At 41.2% G+C, this 21,138-nt stretch overlaps 1 protein-coding gene across 1 annotated transcript in view; it reads left to right on the forward strand.

Annotated features, from left to right (window-relative positions):
• The window catches only part of PLXNC1 (plexin C1), a 155,525-nt gene that overhangs the window by 60,356 nt on the left and 74,031 nt on the right, over positions 1-21,138 (forward strand). Inside the window, exons 5-9 of the mRNA XM_013963727.2 lie at positions 3,274-3,388; positions 12,148-12,295; positions 15,669-15,756; positions 18,026-18,128; positions 18,271-18,372. Of these exons, the coding sequence (XP_013819181.2) occupies positions 3,274-3,388; positions 12,148-12,295; positions 15,669-15,756; positions 18,026-18,128; positions 18,271-18,372 (556 nt within the window). The remainder of the gene's footprint in view (positions 1-3,273; positions 3,389-12,147; positions 12,296-15,668; positions 15,757-18,025; positions 18,129-18,270; positions 18,373-21,138) is intronic.

Consider the following 21,138-nt stretch of genomic DNA (forward strand, 5'->3'; position numbering starts at 1 on the left):
CTAGTGTCTGCTAATGTTGGCCTTATTTTGTAGGCATGAAATCTAGCTGGACGTAAGGGCCAGAAAAATATTAATTGGGAGTCCTAGAACTTTGGGATAGACCCTCCATGGAGACTGGGGCAACAACATAAGATGAGAAAAGCAAATACATGTCTGCCATTTTTTTTTTTCCCAGAATATGCTCATTCTAATTTGAATCCCATTTTCTTCCTGTCTTTCCTCTTATCAGAAGAAATTATCATGAAGTCAGTTAAGAAAGCAGCCTATCTGAGGTTGCTTCACTGAGGATCAGCCTTGCCGAGACCTGAGTCTGAAAATGAGATTTTCAGATTTTTATCTGGGCAAAGGCTTAAGTGTCTATGCACTTGACCATTGCTTTTGTGGATGTATAGGAACAAGAGTGATGGCTTTCAAAAGGGACCATTTTGGTTTTGTTTACTAAAACGTGGGAGCTCTGAGGTCTGTTCCCCCTCCTGGAGAAAGTTTGTGTGGGTAACGTGCTGTCATGAAGATTTTATCATCTGCAATATTGAAGAAATAATAAGATGTTGTTGGTTGACCATCTGGTTATACGTTCTTGGCATTATGGTTTGCTTTTTAATTTTTATTTTTCAGCTGGCGAGAAAGAAGGCATGAGATCTCAAAGGTGTTTTATAAACCAGGAGTTTATGTTTAGTTGCTTAACATGGTTAAATTTTGTTTTCGCATTATACAAAATAGGAAGTGAAAAGTCTATTACATATATATATACACACACATATATAAATATATATATGCTTCAGTGTTAAGTCGCTTCAGTCCTGTCTGACTCTGCAACCACATGGACTGTAGCCCACCAGGCTCCTCTGTCCATGGGATTCTCCAGGCAAGAATACTGAAGTGGGTTGCCATGCCCTCTTCAGGGGGATTTTCCTGACCCAGGGATCAAACACGTGTCTCTTACATCTCCTGCGTTGGCAGGCAGATTCTTTACCATTAGCACCACCTGGGAAACCTATATATATATAAACATATGTATTTTTTCCCCAAAAGATAAACTGAAAACCTTAGTTTCTAATTTGTCCCCTCTCTGGCCCCCGATTCAAACTTTTGGCTTATATTAAAAATAGTCTCTTCACTAGAAGTACAAGTCAGACATAAACCCTAAGGAAACTCTAGAAAGAAACTCACCTACAGAAAGGACCTATAGAGATTTCATATTTCATCCATTCATTCAAAAATGTTTGTTGAAACCCTAGTATTTGCATATCATGCTGTCAGACACTGAAGCTCTGCAGAAGAAATATTAAAGATATTCTCCCTTCTTTTGAGGAGCTTACAGCTTACTGGGGGCCGTGATATAGACACGTAAAACAGTTAAATTGTAATTCAAGGCAGCATATGATTAAATACCAAAATGTGTGGTTCCAGCAAGAAATGTTACAGGAGTTCAGAAAAGGGAGTGATAATTCAGTGGCACTACTGTTTTCTGCCTACAAATTGGCAAATTGTAGCACTATTTGTATGAAATATTTTACACTTGTTTTTTTGGCAGCCTTAGGCCTTGACTCCCAGGCAGTATTAAAAGCCTACAAAAACATTTGTACTGCATTCTCTTTAGAACTGGCTTTTTTTTTTTTTTTTTTTGGCCTCCTCTTAGACAGAGGAAGTGCCTTATACAAACTGGAACGCCGCTGAGAGAGAGGCAGGTCGTTTTTGACAGTCATCATCGCTTTCTAATACAAAATGGGGAACCAGCCTTGTCCTTCTGTGTGTTTCAATCCAGCAGTATGTGTCCCTCCATTGAAAACTCTCCCTGACATTGAGAGGAGGTTTAATTTGAACTTAATGTCCGTGACGGACGAGCTAGCCATCAAGGGTCAGGTAAATTTATGACTGTGGAGAATTGCTGATGAAAATCCCCCTGGTCCTGATGTTGGAGAAGGAGCCGACACAGGTGGAGGAGAGCTTGGACACAGATGTGCTGCCTGGAAGCAGGGTTCCCCGAGATGGAAGAATATGATGACACGCTGTAAGAATTGCACTTGGGGGTGATGTCTAATGAAACTCACTGGCTTCCTGTTCTATTTCTGTCATATTCAAATTAGCGCAGCGCTCAAAGATGAAGCCGTGAGGCCTAAATTTATTCTTAAGAATTTTTTTTTTTAAAAAGAGAAGAAGAAAAAGAAATAAAATGCTTGTCAAATATACTGTTTGGGACCACACTGGTCTCCACTCACTTCCTTTCAGGGACTCCCCAGAGTTGAATGAGGTTATTATTTAGTTGCTTTCAATCTCATGTGATTCATGAATTTTCAGCTTCTTTTAAAACTTACTGGGTGTCCTCCACCGCTTTGTTTTAACCTTGGACCTTGAGAAGGCAGAGGTAACAGAGGTTTTGTTCTTTCCTTGATACCATTCAGTAGAATGTCTGTGGAGTCTAACACCATTTGGAAACCAAGTGACCTTTGGCGTTCATTCTTGTTGAGTTGGCCGCCCTGCTGGTGAGGCAGGAGCTCCCAAGTTCACATGACCTAGAGTGACCAAAACAGGCATAGGCGAAGCGGTGATTTCGCCTTCAGCTTATGGTGGTGTTTATCAAAGTAGCTGGCCCTGACCACAGCTTAAGATTTCTTTGGGGACAGCCTCTGGGCTGGCTGACTTGGGGAGGTGGCCCTGGCAAATGTTTCACCCAATAGCTTTTGATGTAAGTTGGTATCTGTCTAAATAAATGTTATGTAGCAGATGGTTCTGGAATGTCTTATCAAATTCTTGGGAAGACTCTGCCCTTGCAATATGTTTATTTGATTATCATACTGCAAAGCACAAAAATGGTCGCTTCTTTTTTTTTTTGTTTTAAACAACAGCAAAAGTTACACAGTAGGTTGGTATTCTGGAAATGAATGGCAAACCTAAAATGTTTATGATGTGTAAACCTTTTTTTGGGCTGTTCTATGCTAGGTTTTTCTAGAAGGTAGTGCTTTAATTTTAGAATCCAGGAGAGGATGTGTTTTGGATGTATCTGCAGTGTCATCTTGAGAGATGGCTCAGGAGTCTAAGTTCAACATGTCCACATTTGTTCTCAGCTCTGAGACATGATGGAAAAAATGCTTTGCTGGTTTCCTGTTGCTTTTCATGGTTTTAGCATCATGTTCTTATTCTCACTCGAAATCAATAATCCTCACACAAAGTCTGGCATTTTGTACTGAAGCCAAGTATGAGAAAGTTTTAATGATGCATGTTTGGGGTTGCTGTTTTTCTTCCCCCTCCCTTTTTGTTTTTTTTTTTTGATAGGTGTACTTTTAAAGAAGATTGTGAGCATTTAAATAATTCAGAAAACTGGCTGGATATTTTATCTGGAGCTAAAAAGTGCCCTCAAATCCACCTATTTCGAAGCAGTAAAGATAAGGTAAGAGGAAAGATTTTAAATTTGTCTCTATCGTCTCATTTTAGTCAACTGATGCCAACTTCCTTCTGTGTGTAAAATACCTATTAATGATCGAATAAGCTTAGTTATGAGAATTCACTCAGTTAACTGACACTGTGTGAGCATCAATTCCTGTACATTCTGCAAGGTGACGGGGAGATAGCAGAGAACGAGATGCATCGTGAACCTGCCCTCATGGAGTTTGTCATCTTGTGGAGCTGAAGATGACCTTCAGTTGTTGAAATTAAGGAAAAAATGGGCTAATGTCATTGGAAAACATTGATTTTAAAAAAGAAAGAAAAAAAAAGTTCAGATTCATGGTCTACAAGATTCCTTAAGTGCGACTTAAGTCCTGAATTTTATTTTGTTTTTTAGTTCCTTTTCTTGATGTATTTGGGCTTTTGACAACTATCTTGCGTGCATGCCTTCAGGTGATATTGATGGGGAGAGAAAGCAATATGGGCAGTGAATATTGCAAGGGGGGCGGTCGCTTGAAAAGCGCCTGGGCTCTTGCTGTGACGGTACTATACTGCCTTTGGCAACACATCAGGCCTGTCATTGGATGAGAGAAGTGAAGTGATGTGAGCATATTCATGCATTTTCAGATTTACACACCAGCCTCGCCCCATGGGAAAATGGAATTCCTGCCTTGCAATCTCAGGGGCTGTAAGGAGACATTTTCTCCCTAATTACAGCTCTTGTATTATGAATAACTATACAGAATCACCATCAGCAGCCAGTTGACCTGTCTGCTGAGCTCACTCTGTTTTATTTGAATGCCACATTAACAAGGAGATGGGCCACTTTCTCTTTCCCCTTACACTTTGCCATTTCAAATAGCAAGAACTGTACCACTTAAGATGATTTAACATTTAATAAAAGAGAGCCAGAGCATTTAATGAGTGATAAATAATAAAAGAATCAAGCTTTCAAGTCATAACTGATCAGAACTCATGGATTTCAACTTGTGTGGCTGTTGTTACTTTCTGTCGCCCTCCTGAGGGCGAGGGTGTGGAGGATGGGTTGGGGGGTACCCTCCCAAAAAGACCCTTCAAAGCTTTCATCCAAACCTCCACCAGACCTGCACTAGCATGAGCAGATTCTATGGAAAAAGATGCTTAGGTATCTAAGTATAGGTATGGCCAAATTTTTATTTCTGTTATCAGTCTGAAAAATAGCTGACTTTAGTGCTGATAGAGACTGCTAGAAAATATCATGATCATTGAATATACCCAGGACTCTGATAAGGGATTATGATTACGCATGGCTCTTTTTCTTTTATCGTTTTGAAAATGTTAAGGGGAGTGCTTAAGCAAAGTGCGGTGAGGAAAAGTAAGCTGCTCATTGACTAACAAGAGCCGCTTACACGGTTTGCTTGCCTATCTTTGGGTTCACCAGCATAAATTAATCACCATTCACATCTAGTCTGGAACATGTTTACCACCCAGAGAACCACTGGTACTTTTCTTCCCCACCTTGAGTCCCAGTGTGGTTTACCCTAATCCCTCTAGAGTCTTCCCACGCAACCGTTACCTCGCTCTCTCCAGCTCACCACCACCCTCAAGGTAAAGGAGATAAGACTTTAGCAATTTGAGTAAAGCTGTTCTTTGAAGCCAATGCTGGGCTGATTATTTTAGTGACATTGATAAGATGTCTGTCTCCAGCTCTTGGTCATATTATTTCAAAATATTTCCCGTCTTTATGGTTAACTGTGGCTTGCTGAGAGTCTCAAATCCTTGGTTATTTAAGTAATTTCTTATCCTGAACCTGTAGAGCTGGAAGTCTATTGTCCTCTCCAGTTCCAGCTATCACAATAACTTGGTTCAAAGCGTGTTTGCTCACTGCAAATAACATTCTAGTAACTTTCTTGGTACAAAAAAAAAAAAAAAAAAAGATGCATATAATCCAGAGCCTCTTGTTTACACAAGACAATTAGAAGGTAGTATATTCTCATCCTTGTTATGAAATTGGCATTAAAAAGAGAGGAGTAGAGCAATTCTAATTGCCTTGGAGGAATATTATGAGATTTTGTTGAATAAAAATACCAAGATGCAGAAAAGTATATATAGCGTGGTCTTATATTGATCCAGAACTGTCCCTCTATATGTTTATGTCTATGTCTCTATATGATTGTTTGAGCATGGAGAAAAACGTGAGAGAATTCATACTAGGTTGTAAACATAGGCTCCCATGATGAAATAATTCGTGTGGTGGAGGAAAGGTCAGAGATAGACTTAAAAAAAGAGAGGCAACTGAAATCCTCATATACACAGACACACACAAAAAGGGATGCATGGCACCCCATTTTTACATTATGTAAAATTATATGTTTGGATGTGAGAGGTGGACAATAAAAAAGGCTGAGTGCCAAAGAATTGATGCCTTCGAATTGTGGTGTTGGAGAAGATTCTTGGGAGTCCCTTGGACTGCAAGGAGATCAAACCAGTCAATCTTAAAGGAAATCAACCCTGAATATTCACTGGAAGGACTGTTGCTGAAGCTGAAGCTCCAATACACTGGCCACCTGATGCAAAGAGCTGACTCATTGGAAAAGTCCCTGATGAAGAAAGATTGAAGGCAGGAGGAGAAGGGGAGAACAGAGGATGAGGTGACTGGATGGCATCACTGACTCAATGGGCATGAGTCTGGGCAAACTCTGGGATGGTGAAAGACAAAGGAAGCCTGTGTGCCATAGTCCACGGAGTCACAAAGAGCCAGACATGACTGAACGACTGAACAGCAATAACTGTAAAGAGATTTTTAACAGTAAAACTGGTTTATACTAATAAAAAGAGAAAAGATGTAGGAATAAAAGTATTTCCCACAAATAGCATGGTTCCTAAAAGAGAGAAGAGAAACATTCTTTTTACAAATCAGAAGAGAAACATGGAATTCTGTCATTGAGACAACCAATATTGTTTTCAAAGTCGTGTCCCATACACGAATGCAAGAAACAAGTGTTAATAATAGAAATAATTATTGGAATGGGATAGACAAAAATATTATTAGCTCATCTTAAGTGGGTATATTGATATATCTGTAAAATCTAAATATATTAGCTCTTAAAACTATTCAAATTAATAAAGGTCAAATAAAGTGTTAATGTCCAGTAAACGTTCAAGTATCAATAACCTTATGACATGTAAGATAAACTGTTAACACATTAATAAAATATCCCATTCATTAAAAACAATGGAAATACTCAGGCTCAAACCCGCAGAGTGAGGCATGTACATTGTGCTTTAAAATTCTTTTTACTGGGAGATACGTGTTGAAGCCACCTACCAAAACAGTGATTTTGACTGTGCAATAGTTTTTCCAATTTTCTATTTTCTAACAGTAATTAGATAATGAGGCAGTGGTCTATTGAGGCTAATTATATTTTGTAATAAGGAAATCTTATCAATTAAAAGTATAAATAAACATAAAAACAAAAACAGGTATTTTCTTGAAAGATATGAAAGCATGTTAAACATATCCAGACATATACTGTGTTTCTTGGTGGGACAATATCATTAAAATGTCACTGTTTCCTCAATCTGTTGTCTAGATTTCATGTCATCCCAGTAAAAATTTGAATAGTTTTTGTCTTAAAAGTGAAGTCATTCAGTCATGTCCGACTCTTTGAGACCCCATGGACCTTGGACTTTTCCAGGCAAGGATACTGGAGTGGGTTGCCATTTCCTTCTCCACAGGATCTTCACGACCCAAGAACCGATCCCGGGTCTCCCGCACCGCAGGCAGACTCTTTACCGTCTGAGCCACCAGGGAAGCCCTGAAATTAACGTATAAAATTCATCCGAAATACTAATGTGAATTGGTCAAGAATATCCAAGATATATATTGAGAAAAAGAACATTCTTTAAGCAAGACCATTTCCATATGATTATAAACACATATATAGTGGCAATAATTTAGCCCATGACTCTTGTTTAAAAATGAGAATATAGGGACTTCCCTGACAGTCTAATGGTTAAGACTCCATGCTCCCAATGCAGGGAGCATGGGTGTGATCCCCATGGGCTGGGGATCTAAGATCCCACATGCCTCGTGGTGCAGCCTAAAAACATAGATAAAAAATAGGAATATAGATTCATGGAATAGGCTACAAAGCTCAGAAATAGATGTAAAAAATTTAAAGACTGTTTATCATGAATAAAGAGGAAACAAAATTATTTCATAAAAAGTTGCTGAAATAACTGGCTTACAATACGGAAATGTAATTTAATTCACATTTTTTACATGAAATATAAATTTTAGGCTAATTAAGAAATTAATCTAAAAACCTAACACAGAAAATAATTGAGCGTCAGATAATTTGGAAGTATAATCTTCTTGGCTATGAAACAATATATCATGTAATAGCAAGAGAAAAATATTCATATACTTGACTTTTAAAAAAATCTATACCACAAAAAATAAGTGATGACTAAAGCTCATGCTTCAGGAAAAACATTTGCAACAGGCAAAATATTAGCTGCAAGATATGAAAGCTAGGAGAAAGTAAAAAAAAAATATAGAGACACCAAAAAATAAGCAGGCAAAAGTGTATATTCTCACAAGAGGAGGTTAAGAGAGTTAGACATAGATATGGAAATATGCTCAGCTTCACCAGTTATCAAATAAATACAAATTAAAGTGTAAATAAGGTTTGCTGACACCTAGTGATGGCGATACCAATTAACACAACCTTTTTAGAAGGTAATTTGACAGTAACATTTCAATAGTCATAAATATACTCATTCTGTTTGAAGCACTACTTCCAGGCTTAGACTTTTGGAGAGGTAATTTAAAAAAAAGAAAAACCATTTATGTATGGATGTTACTGTTGTGACATGTATAGACTTAGAAACTTGGAAATACCAAACTATTTGTCAATAAGAGGTAAGGTTAAGCAAAATAAGCTCTGTTGATAGAATGATAGAAATGTCATGTGACAAGAATTTCTTTGGCTCCATGGACATTACAAGCTAGTTGACACTCAAACTTTGTATCTCATCTGACTTTTCGGGTCTTCATTCCCACTTTATCCAGCTTAATTCAAGAGTTATTACCTGCTAAGCATTCCTACTTTGGGTTCCTTAATCCAAGGCATCAGCTTTTTAACTATTCTTGCAGGGAACCTAAGAAAGTGTTAGTCACTCAGTCATGTCTGACTCTTTGTGACCCCATGGACTGTATCTCACCAGACTCTGTCCATAGAACTGTCCAGGCAAGAACGCTGAAGTGGGTTGCCATTTCCTTCTCCAGGGGATCTTCCCAACCCAAGAATCAAACCTAGGTCTCCCACATTGCAGGCAGATTCTTTACCATCTGAGCCACAAAGGAATCCTAAAGTCACATTAAAATAACCTTCAACTCTTTGACTATCCCCTTCTTCCACTGCACTTGAAAAAAAAAAACCCAAAAAACTGTCTCCTTTTTTTCATATCAGTGTCAACTTCTGCCCCATTGTTCCCCTGAATCTAAACTCCATAGAGGTATTCCAGGAGACACTGTCAGTTCTCATCCTAATATAGCCATTTGGTTGCGTTCTTGAAACTCCCCCATTGCCTTCTGCAGCACACACTCCATAGCCTCTTCCTTCTTGACTCTGCCGCGGCCTCCTGTGCTGGCTGCCTCTCTCCCTGACCCTGACTCTTCAAGCTGGTTCAGCCCCAGCTTTGGCTTTTCCTGCAGCTGACTCTGCTTTGCCCACAGTCTTGCCCACTCCTGTGGCTTAACATGCCATCATATGCCCACGTCGCCCTCATCTCCCGCCCAGATGGCCTCTGAGCTCCAGACTCATCTCTTCTCAATTATCACACAAGTACTTGACTGAACTCAACCAAAGCTGAAGTCTTGACTTTTCCATCCAGAGTCTGCCTCCTGCTCCCTGTATCCCAACGCAATGTACGGTACCTCTGTACATTTGTTAGCTCACCAGATCCTCCACAACCAGATACCCCGCTTCCAGTCCTGGCCCATGATACCTTTAAAGGGTGTCTTGGAGCTGTCAGTTCTTTGCATTTCTGCTGCACCATCCTAGCCCAGGCTTCTAGCATCTCTCTCTCTCTCTTTTAAAACTTTTAATTGGAGGATAATTACTTTACAATGTTGAGTTTGTTTTTGCTGTACAGCAGCGTGACTCAGCTATAAGTATGCATATATGCCCTCCCTTGAGCCTCCCTCCCACCCCTCCATCCCACTCGTCTAGGTCATCGCAGAACACCGAGCTGAGTTCCCCATGTTATTCAGCTGCTTTCCACTAGCTGTATTTTGCCGCATGATGGTGTAAATATGCCAATGCTATTCTCTCAGTTTGTCCCACTCTCTCCTTCCCCTGCTGTGTCTACAAGTCCGTGCTCTATATCTGCATATCTATTCCTGCCCTGCAAATAGGCTCATCCGTTCCATTTTTCTAGATTCCATATATTTGCGTTAATATATGATATTTGTTTTTCTCTTTCTGACTTCACTGTGTATAATAGGCTCTAGGTTCATCTACCTCACTGCTACTGACTCAAATGCATTCCTTTTTATGGCTGAGTAATATTCCATTGTGTATATGTACCACAGCTTCTTTATCCATTCATCCGTTGATGGACATAGAGGTTGCTTCCCTGACCTGGCTATTGTAAATAGTGCTGCAATGAACATTGGGTTACATGCGTCTTTTTGAAATATGGTTTTCTTATGGTAAATGCCCAGTAGCTGTATTGCTGGCTCATATGGTAGTCTTATTCCTCGTTTTTTAAGGAATCTCCATACTGTTCTCCATAGTGGCTGTATCAATTTGCACTCCCACCAACAGTGATCTCAATCCTGTGTGACCTTCCAGTTTTAGTCTAGTGAAATTTTGCACACTTCTGCTAGACTGTAAGCTCTTTGAGGGTAAGGACTATAGCTGCTTGCTTCACTGAAGTAGCAAATACCTTGTGTGGTACATGGCAAATCTTTAACGTTTGATAAATGTTTATGAAATAAATTGAATCCCATAGATAGAGGAGCCTAGTAGGCTACAGTCCATGGGGTTGCAGAGAGTCAGAAATGACTGAACAACTCCACTTCACTATGAAATAAATTAATGCAATGATTACAGTTATGTAAATGCTGCGCATATGAGGACTGAAGGCAATGTGGAAAACTTACAGGAGCTACTGAAAACAGGACTTTAACAAACTTTCTGATACTTTCCTTATCGTGTTTGACCAGTGTATTCCATTTAAGACATACTTGTGGACAGGGTAATGGGTGATAACGGTCGTACGCTGAGGTGTGCAGTCCAGGGAGAAATGCAGGGGTGAAGCATGAGGGAGACTTCAGCCAGGTGTTGAAGAGGAGCTGGTGGGGATGGCTGGGGGTTCAGGTCCCCTGGAGATGGCTGGACTTCAGCTCAGTGGAAGTTGGACTGTAAGACCTTGTGTTCTTCCAGCATGATTCTGTGGCTCAGAAACAGAACTTTTTTAAAGTAAAAAGATAGGGGTGCAAACCCCAGAGCAAAATAGATAGAGCTTATCCAAGGATGAGAGACAGTGGGTTCTTAGCTGGCCGTGCAGACTCTGGGCAGAGATCAGGAGCATAACAGAAGATGGACAGCTCCCAGTGGTGAGGGACTGCCACTCTTCATCGCGGATGATAAGCTGATCGCTGCCTGTGCTCCCACCTCCCCACCAGACCCCCTGAATGCACCTGATGCAAAACGGGTCTCCCACTGATATATTGTTTTCTTTAACTTTCTCTTTTTTTCTTCTTCTTTGCCTTCTTTCTCCTCCTCCTCCTTCTACTCCCTTTTCCTGCTCTCCCCACCACATCTTCTGCCTCCTAAATATAAACAAAACAATTTGTGTTTAGATGAGAATGCTTCATATCATAAAGATAGAAAATCTCCTAAAATTAATGCATATATTTAGTACCTTTCCAGTTAGACTCACAGTCCCGTCACCCTATTTGGGTAAAATGATCTTAAAGTTCATATGGAAAAAACAATGTCTAGAAAATGCTAAGAAAATTATGAAAATAAAAATAGATTTACCGTAAATATATTTAAATCCACAGTCTTGAAAATTTGATGACATTGGGAAAGAAGTGGATCAATAGATAATTGGAGCAGTGCAAAGTTCAGAAATAACTTGTAGGTATATGGTGATTTAATACATGAGAAAAGTGGTATTTCCATTCAGTTGGGAAAAGGAACTTTTTTTTTAAAATAAATGCTTGTGACCTAGCTGATTAACCATCTGTGTAAAAATAAAGTTGAGCCCATGTCTTATCCTTTGTATAAAAATAAATTCCAGATGGATTAAAGATATAAGTTTAAAAAATAAAACAACAAAGATGGTGAAACAATATTATATTTGTCCACAAGCAAGAATTGTGAAGAACTTTATAACAATAAGCTTTGTATTTGATCATAAAAACATATTATATAGGGTAAAACACATACAAACTGCAAGACAAACAGTACATTAGGAGAAAATGTGTCAGAAAGATGACAGATAAGGATTAATATCTATACTATACAGAGAGCTCTTAAGAATTGATAAGAAAAAATACAAAGCAGAAAAATGGCCTAAGAATATGCATATGCGATTCACAATAGAGAAAATTAAATAGCTAATAAAACATCTCTTTCTTTGCGTCAGCAATCCAAGAAACTCTCTTGTGGCAAATCAGAAGGTCAGTTCCTTTAAAGCTCTAGGGTGCATAGAGATGACGGAAGAACACCACATAATTTGGTTCCTGTATTTTCTTCCCCACAGACGACAGTGACGGTGGTGGGGAGCTTCTCTCCAAGGCACTCAGAATGCGTGGTGAAGAACGTGGACACAGGCAGGATGCTCTGCAAGGGCAAAAGCGTGCACAATGAGACCTGTACCTGCAACATCCCGACCAGAACAGCTTACAAAGGCATGTGCGCGCCACTGGTTTTTATCAGCATTCTTAGCGAACGAAGAAGGCAAGAGAACCTCGTGAGCCCAGAGTGCCCAGGGAAACAGGTCAAATGGCAGGATTTGAACAGCCTCACCCTGTAGACTCCCTCTCCCCACTCCCTGCACCCACCCTCAGTCCCCCTCGCCTTTGCTCCTCTCCTCCTATGGCCGCAGGACCCCACTGTCGCCTGTGGCTGGAGAAGGATGGAGGCCGGCAAATCCCGCCCCCCCCCTCAAGTTGCTTAGGTGAGTGGCAAGCCAGAGACCGTTGAACTTGACCCTTCCTGGATGGTTCAGATAGTTCAGGGATCTGAAAAGCTGGGAATGCCCTTGGTGAGATGAGAAAAGGAAATGGCCAATATTTTAACATCTTAAGTTCATTGCATTCGTTCATTCAAATATTTATCGAGCGTCTGTGAGCCAGACACTGTGCTAGGTGGTAGGGACACCATGACTGAAAGAGACTGATCTGTTCTTTGCTCACAGTATTGAGAGCCTCTTGGGATAGCAGCAAGTGACCAGCACCTGACAGAGCCATGTGCAGCGTGCAGGGAACACGCGTGAGAAGCACACAAGGAGGACACCTAACTAGACTCGGGGGAACAGCGAGAGGGCGAGGAAAGCTTCTTGGAGGATGAGTAGCGTTGAGCTGGACAAAGGAAAAGGGGAAGAGTATTCCAGGCAGAGCCCAGCTAGTGTGACCCACCAAAGGAAGGAAAAAGCTTTGTCTGAGGAGCCAAAAAAAGGTTCTATGTGGCCAAGTCAAATGGGGTAGAGAGTGGAGTGACAGAAAACGGGTACCAAAGAAGGTACAAAGTGTCTGGCTCAAAGTAGCCATTGATGATCAATTCAGTTTTGTTGAATGAATGGCCGCAGGTGGAGAACAGGGCTGGAGGAGGGAAGGGCTGCGTTCGGAAGAGTCTGACAGAAGGGAAGCTGTTGCAGTGATTCAGGTTGAGGGGCTGAGAGTAGAAGTAGCTGGAGGCAGATAAGGATGAAGAGAAGGGGGTGGATTCAAAGGATGGTCAGGGGTGGGGTGAATTGGGAGTTTGGTATTGATACATATGTACTATGGATACTATGTATAAAACAGATAACTAATGAGAACATAGTGTGTCGCAGAAGGAACTCTGCTTAATGCCCTGTGGTGACCTGGAGGGGAAGGAAATCCAGAAGAGAGGGGGTGTATGTATATGTTTTGTTGGTTCATTTTGCTGTACAGTAGAAACGTAATATTGTAAAGCAACTATGCTCCAATAAAAATTAAGTTTAAAAAAAAGATGGCTAGGAGTTACAGTGTATGAACTGAGGATTCATGAGTTCCTTTGGGTGAGAAAGACGTGGAGTCAAGTGCATGGTTATTAAAATGCAGGTCTTGCTCACCTGGAACATAAGCTTCCGAAGTATTTGAGATCACCGTGAAAAGCTAATTGATTGCATTCTTAACATTTTTTAATCTTTGTTTTAAATTGAAATGCAGTTGATTTATAGTGTAGTCAATTGTTTTTAAAGCTTCTGTCAGTTTCACCCAGCCGTTCGTCTGCCCTTTTCTCTGGATGCTTTATATATTCTGAGCTGGCAAACAGACAACACTTCCTACCTCCTGCACCCAGCTAGTCAGCGGCCATTACCAAACCGTTGTCTGTAGTCTGTAGTAGTTTCATGCCTTTCACCAACTTCTGTCTCCCTTCTGCTTTGAAGTCATCTCTTCCATAACAGCCTTGATGGATTCTGCTCTAATCATCCTAATCATTCCAGTTCCCTCTGCCCCCCGACATGCACCCCAGTCTTGGTACCCAGGTGATGCATGGAACTTGAACCACTCGTAAGGTATTTCCTTGGCTATCCTCTCATGGTGCTGTTTCGCCTAAATTTTTTTTGTCTCTTCTAGAATAACTGAATGCTTTCAGGGCTGAGATCATATATACTCATTTCCTTGTGAGGTTTCCCAGGAGTGTTTTGTGCACAGTTGATACGCAGGAAAGTACAACTCTTGCTAGTCTCTGTCACTGGACACTTGTAGATCCCGATGACGTGTATGTTTCACTGGGAGTCCCTCAGTGCTTACTGTCCATACATTCATTCTGTTAACAGTTATCAAGTGTCTTATTCAAATGCTCTTGCTGAGAGGTCATGCCAGCCCTCCAAACCTCCTTGTCTTTGGAACCGAGCATTATCATTTCCACTTTATGTGAGCAGAATTTTATGTGGCATCCTGGCTTTCAGAATGAATGTTCCTGTTGTAGAGAAGCCTCTTAAAGTAAGGATTCTCAGACTTTTGGAATCAAGCACTGATCATATTTCAGCAGGAAAACTAGAGGTACCAACAAAGTTAGGCCAACTTATTAATTTGTCAAGGAAAGACTTTTCATTTTTAAAGTATCATCTGCTCTCCCCATTAATTCCTAAAAGGAAGAAGATACTAATACCAAAATGGGGGACAACGAAAATATCACAGAGTGCCTTGGTGCCTGGACACAACAGGATTTGAAAGGCACCACCCTGGGCTGCCGCCCCCAAACCTGGCAATACACAGTCAGTACAGTACATGGGGAGGATTACAAACCCAGATTCCCAACACACCCCAGGCCTGCCAAGTCAGAGTATCTGGGAATGTAGCCCTGGAATCTGTATTTTCATCCATTTCTCAAGTGATTCTGATACGCAACCAGATTTAGGAATCATCTTGGATAGAGGATGTAAGTTACAGTGGTACAGTAAATAGGCCATTTCTCTCATGGTGATTTAGCACACTGTTGATCATATTGCTTTATCCTTTGGGGTTTTCTAACCGATGGGTAGGTTTTCAAAAGCAAAAAGGAAATCCTTCCTCATAGATTTGGCAACAGTTGACTCCAAGAAGATCGTGGCTCCCAGCCCACCGGAGCCACACTTCGGAGTGTGTTGTGTAAACATTTGTAGTGTGGGTTCTTCTGAAGATGCAGGGTTTCTTTCTTCTCTAACATTCTGGTTATCATGTTCTAGGCAGTTCTTGCTCAGTGACTTGTTTTATTCTTATGCTGTGGCCAATTACAAGCTGAGATAGTGATTCTGGGGAGAGGATGAGCTGCAAATGGGCTGTGAAATGGCTTTTTCCTAGTGATTATCCATGGGAGGCCTGGAACGAGGTGGGCTGGGGTCTGTTTGGAGGCTTGTGCTGTGCACTTCGGCTGCCTGACGGGAATGGCCCCGGGGAAGAGGCCACATACTGATGGAAATGTTAGCAAACAGCTGGCACACTCCACCCTGTATGTGGAGGAGGCAAAAAATATTTATTTTCTGTATTTCCGACTTTGCTCGATGATAGCAGGGCTTCGCCGTCAGTGACTGCTTTTCCCTCTTTGCTCCAGATGTTTTAATTGTCAACGTGACGTTCTCATTCGGTTCCTGGCGTGTGTCAAAGAGATTCAACTTTACCAACTGCTCATCATTAAGAGAGTAAGATTTTATTTGAAATGTAAATATTCTCTCATTGGTTTTAATTTATTTATTTGCTTTACTCTCCGATTTCCTAAAGAACTCTTTTGTGGAGAACTTTCCAAGGCGCCTTTTGGACCGTGGCCTAATGGGAGATAGGAGGGCCCCTGAGCTAATCAGCTGGCTTGTTCAAGCCCCACTAAGTGAGGTGGTGCAGCCAAGAGGCAAACGACTGTGCCTGGGTGTGTTTTACCCACAGGGAAATACATCTTCCCCCGACCCAGAGGTGGCCTTGAAGTAATAGGCAAAAGGATGCAGCTAGGTTATCTGTAGATCTGAATGACTTTGAGAATTTGAGTCAAGGAAGAGAGTGGAGCATGAGGTAAAAGGAAGTCACAGTTAAAAGACAAGAAAAGGCGGGAGTCTCTGTCATCAAAAGAACAAGTTAGGGCTTCCCTGGTGGTCGAGTGGTAAATTGGCAATGCAGGGGACACAGGTTCGATCAATGATCCAGGAAGCTTCCACACACCTTGGAGGAACTGAGCCTATGCACCACCAACTACCGAGCCGGCGCTGTGCAATGAGAGAAGCCACCCTAACTAGAGAAAGCTCCTGTGCACAGCAATGAAGATCCAGCACAGCCATAAATAAACAGATAAATAATTTTTTAAAAAAGAACATATTAATCATGACCCACATTTTTGTACCATGTTTGGCCCTGTTGAGCTGCATACCCCCCTGAATTAGGACCGCACTTCCCTCCTTGCTTCTAAAGCAGAGTGAAGGCAGAGAAAAGATGTTTCCCGGATTCCTGGTTTTCCAACTGGAAAATGGGATGGACGTTTCCATGGAAATGATAGGAAGCTGTCTTATTAGTGATTCCGTAGTTCTTTCAGTGGTATGCTTGACCAACTGGATGAGTGCCAAATGTAGGTTTCTGTGGGTCTGGCCTGGGAACCATTGTTTCTTCAGGGAAAAGGCAACAACCTGGAAGCTGAGTAGGGAGGCCACCCTACACCTGTATGGACAGGAGCTGCCGGACTTTACCTTTACCACCTCGGCATTCTGAAAGTGAGTTCAGTGGTTTCTAACAAACAGAATGAATTCAAGGAGGGGAAAAGCTAAGCTTGTTACAGAAAGCCTCAAAAGTCCATGAAGATGGGGCGGGGGGGAGAAAAAGGGAGAGAGTTAAACAGAATTATATAGCTCAAGGAGAGTTTAAACATGATACAGCTCCCCACCTCCAACTGTAAAGCCTGGCGAAAAGAAGTGACTTGCCTCGGGTGCACAAGGAGGTAATTAAGAACCAGATCTCAGACCCACAGCTCCCCAGAGGGTGAGTGCCCACCCTTTCCTGCCCTTTCCCTGGGTACCTACTTCCCTTTTGGAAAGCACTTAGTAAGGTCATCACACCTGAGGGTTAGCAAGCGGGGCGCAAGGCGCAGGCCTGCTTTGAGTGCACATCGGTGGCCTGGTAAACACTTAGGCAAGCCTGCGCTTGCTTGCTTGCTCCCACCAAAACTGCAGTTTCTGTAGGTCAGAGCCTCAGGGTGCCTTGGCATCTCTGGAAGCATATCTGAAATGCGAATGTGTCCCCCTCTGCCTGATCTGGTCCTCTCCTTGTCCCAGGGGCCAAAGCTCTCTCTTGCTTCCCTTAGCTACACTTCCAGACCCACTTCAATTTCCATTTTTACTGTTCTTGCTTGAACACTGATTATCCTATTAAGTGCTTTTCAAGTCTTCCGCTGTTATCCATGCATGGTTGTTTGATTAGTAGACACAATTCTTCCTTAATTTGATTAAAAAGCAAACAGTGGCACCCTGTTTTCTCCGCTTGCCAAGGTAGCACTTTTATTTTCCCACCTTCCGGGCACTGGGCGGTGTTCCTGCTCCAGTGAGGGTGGGCTTACTGGGGATGGGGAAATGAGCGTCCAGAGGGGGAAGCTTACCTGAGGCAGATGAATAGCAGAACCGGATGCAGAAACAGATTCAGAGGGTTCCTGTCATCTTCCAATGCAGCAGGTGACCCCAGCTTCAGGTTTCCATGGCAACCTCCTAGCAAGCGTCCGGATGGTCCGTCAGCCCCGAGGGCTGCCCAGAGCAGGGCGCAAAGTCAGTGGTCTGTCCCTAGCCTGAAAGAACGGTCCTGTCTCCCCTGGGTTCATCACAGTCTATCTAGGGACTTTTTTCTTCTTGTTTTTAATCCTTACACACAGCATCACAGAGGGAAATTCTAGGATGTGTGTTTTCCTAGAAATGCGGGAATTACATTGGTTTTCTGTGTTGCCAGATGTGCAGGATGTATCCGAACTGGCTGTGCCTGGTGTAAAAGTGAGAGAAAATGCATCCACCCCTTCACAGCTTGTGACCCTTCAGATTACAAGAGGAACCAGGTAAAGTGACATTTTTTTGGTATTACAGAGTTTCACCAAAAATAGATGTTTGTGACCACCCAGCCCTAGCCTGTATTTTGTGTTTATTTCAAACTCTGAATTTCTACCCATTGGGATGTTGAAGGAATGTTCTTCGTTTCAGGACCTCTGTCCAGTGGCTTTTCAAAAATGGACACCACCCAAAACAGCAGGAGGAGGAAGATTCAAGGAGAATATGAGTAACAGAACCACTTGGGGCTTGCAGGTCAGACCCTGTTTTTGTATTGATGCTGGGAAAATCCCCCTTTAAATGACAGTAACATCTGCTACTTTGGGTTCCTTCTGAAAATTCCCTATTTTGCTTTCTACCCAAATTCCCGTTTTACCTTTGGTTTTTAACCAAGTTTCATTTAATTGGCTCAATACATCAGAGGCTGCACGCTCACATAAAAGAAATTAAAAATCTATAATTGTGAAAAATGATGTTCTGGTAGAAGTCAAATTTTAAATCTGATGTCGTGATCTCAGGAAGAGTTAGAGGGACGTCTAGAGCACATAGCACTGAGGGGATTTTAGTTTTTAACCACATTTATGACTGCATTTCTGAGGGGTATACGAGGGCTGGGCGTGTCTATGCAAACCATACAAATGAATCTCTTTGAACTGCTTTTCTTTGTAGAGACAATCTGACCAGTAGTTAATAGTGTCAAACCAAAGAGTTGTTTCTATGTAATAAATATACATTTCTCTTCATGTCTCAAAACTGTCGTTCCTGAAAAAATACTTTTCATGAAAATTTCTTCAGAAATTCCTCTTATTTTCTTCACAGTAAGTCACTAAGCTCAACTGACAAGACGTGTTTGGAAAGAGAGAATATAACCAAGGAAACATTTCTGGGCAGATTGATGCAGTTAGCACAAATGCTGGCGCCATTCAGTCAAGGGAAGTTAATTGAGCATCTACTATGCAGTGAAAACCGAAAAAGGACAAGTTCTTATTCTCATTAACCTTGGGTCTAGTGGGAGCAGACAAATCAAACACAGGAGCATGCTTTGTTCTTAAAGGCTCAGTTTTCTATTTCTTGACTAATCTGTGGCTTTGACACATCCATTTGCTGCTACTTAAGGTCAAGTGCCAATATAAATAAGTAACACATTTTTAATCACCACCAAACAGTTGAGAGTACATGTAGGTGAATTCAGTAACAAGCAGAGGGAATGTGAACCAAAATGGATTAGGAAGTTAATTAGAGGCATTAGAAAAGCTTGGTGTGCCAATCTCTTCAGACTTTTTAAGTCTTTGAGGTTTTATTAAATGATGAGCCACTTGACTCTTCTCATTGGTTGATGAAACTAAGGCGTAGTGACAGGTGTTTAAATCAAAAAGGCAGTGGCTTTTAAAAAAAATTAAACTTCTCTTTTGCTGTTGCTTCAGTTTTTTTTTAATTGGTCAAGCACATATAACACAAAATGCACCACTTTTAAGTGTGCAATTTAGTAGTGTTAAGTGCATTCACGTTGTTGTCAGGCATCGCCACCGTCTATCCCCAGAACATGTTTCAGCTGGCAAAACTGAAAGCCTGTCCCCATTAAACAGTAACGCCTCATTTTCCCTTCCCCTTGCCCCTGGAAGCTACTGTTCTACTTTCAGTTCTCTGTGAATTTGACTACTCTAGGTACTTCAGATGAAGTGGAATCAAACAGGCTTCGTCTTTTTGCGACTGGCTCATTTCACTTACTATAATGTTCTCAAGGTTCATCCATCCTGTAACATGTGTTAGGATTTCCTTTCAGGCTGAATAATGTCGCATTGTTTGTATATATCACATTTGGTTTATTCAGTCATCCACTGATGGACACATCTATCATTCCATTGATGTCTTGGATTGCAGACATCTTTTGGCTATTGTAACTAATACTTCAATAAATGGATGTGTACACATACCTCTTCAAGACCCTGTTTCAGTTCTGTGGGGTATGTACTCAGCAGTGGAATTGCTGGATCATATGGTAATCCTGTCTTTAATTTCTTTAGGAGCACCGTTCTGTTTTCCTTACCTCTCAGCCTTTTTACATTCCCACCAACAGCGTTTGAGTGTTGTTGAGTTCCCCACATTCTTGCCAACACTTTTTTAAACATAGTAACCGTCTTACTTTGGTAAAAGGTGGTATTTCCCTGTGATTTTGATTTACGTTTGCCTACTGTTGAGCGACATTGAACCTCTTTTTGTGTGCTTGCGGGCCATTTGTGTGCTTCTTTGGAGAAATGTCTATTCAAGCGTTCTGTCCATTTTATAGTCAGGTTGCTTGTTTTGTTGTTTTTGTTGAATTGCAGGAGTTCTTTACATACTTTAGCTATCAGCCATGTATCAGATATATGATTTGCAAATATTTTCTCCTGTTCCATAGATGGCCATTGCACTCTGTTGATTGTATCCTGGATGCGCAGAGGTTTCACATTTTGTCCAAGTCTAATTTATTTTTTTTAATTTTGTTGTCTGTGCTTTGGGTGTCACATGCAAGGTATCATTGCCAAATCCAATGTCATAAAACCCTTATTCTAAGCGTTTTATAGTTTTAATTCTTACAATTAGGTTATTTGATCCGTTTTGAGTTAATTTGCATATATGGTATAAGGTAGGGGTCCGACTTCATTCTTTTCTGTGGCTATCGAGTTTCCCAAGATAATTTGTTGAAAAAACTGTCCTTTTCCCCATTAAATATGCTTTGCACCCCTATCAAAAAATCATGTGACTATATATGCAAGGGTTTACTTCTGGGCTGTATATCCTATTCCATTGGTCTAGAGGTCTGTCTTTATACCCATAAAATACCGTTTTGCAGTATGTTTTGAAATCAGAAAGTGTGCATTCTGAGATTTTGTTCTTCTTTTTTGTGATTGTTTTGAAAGAAAACGTTTTATTCTGAGATAATGTAGATTTGCATGGAGCTGTGAGAAAATAATACAGAGAGGTCTCATATATCCTTTACCCAGTTTCTCCCAGCAGTAACACATCTTGCCAGACAACAGC

Source organism: Capra hircus, chromosome 5, assembly GCF_001704415.2.
Source record: "Capra hircus breed San Clemente chromosome 5, ASM170441v1, whole genome shotgun sequence".
In the NCBI taxonomy this organism is placed as follows: Eukaryota; Metazoa; Chordata; class Mammalia; order Artiodactyla; family Bovidae; genus Capra; species Capra hircus.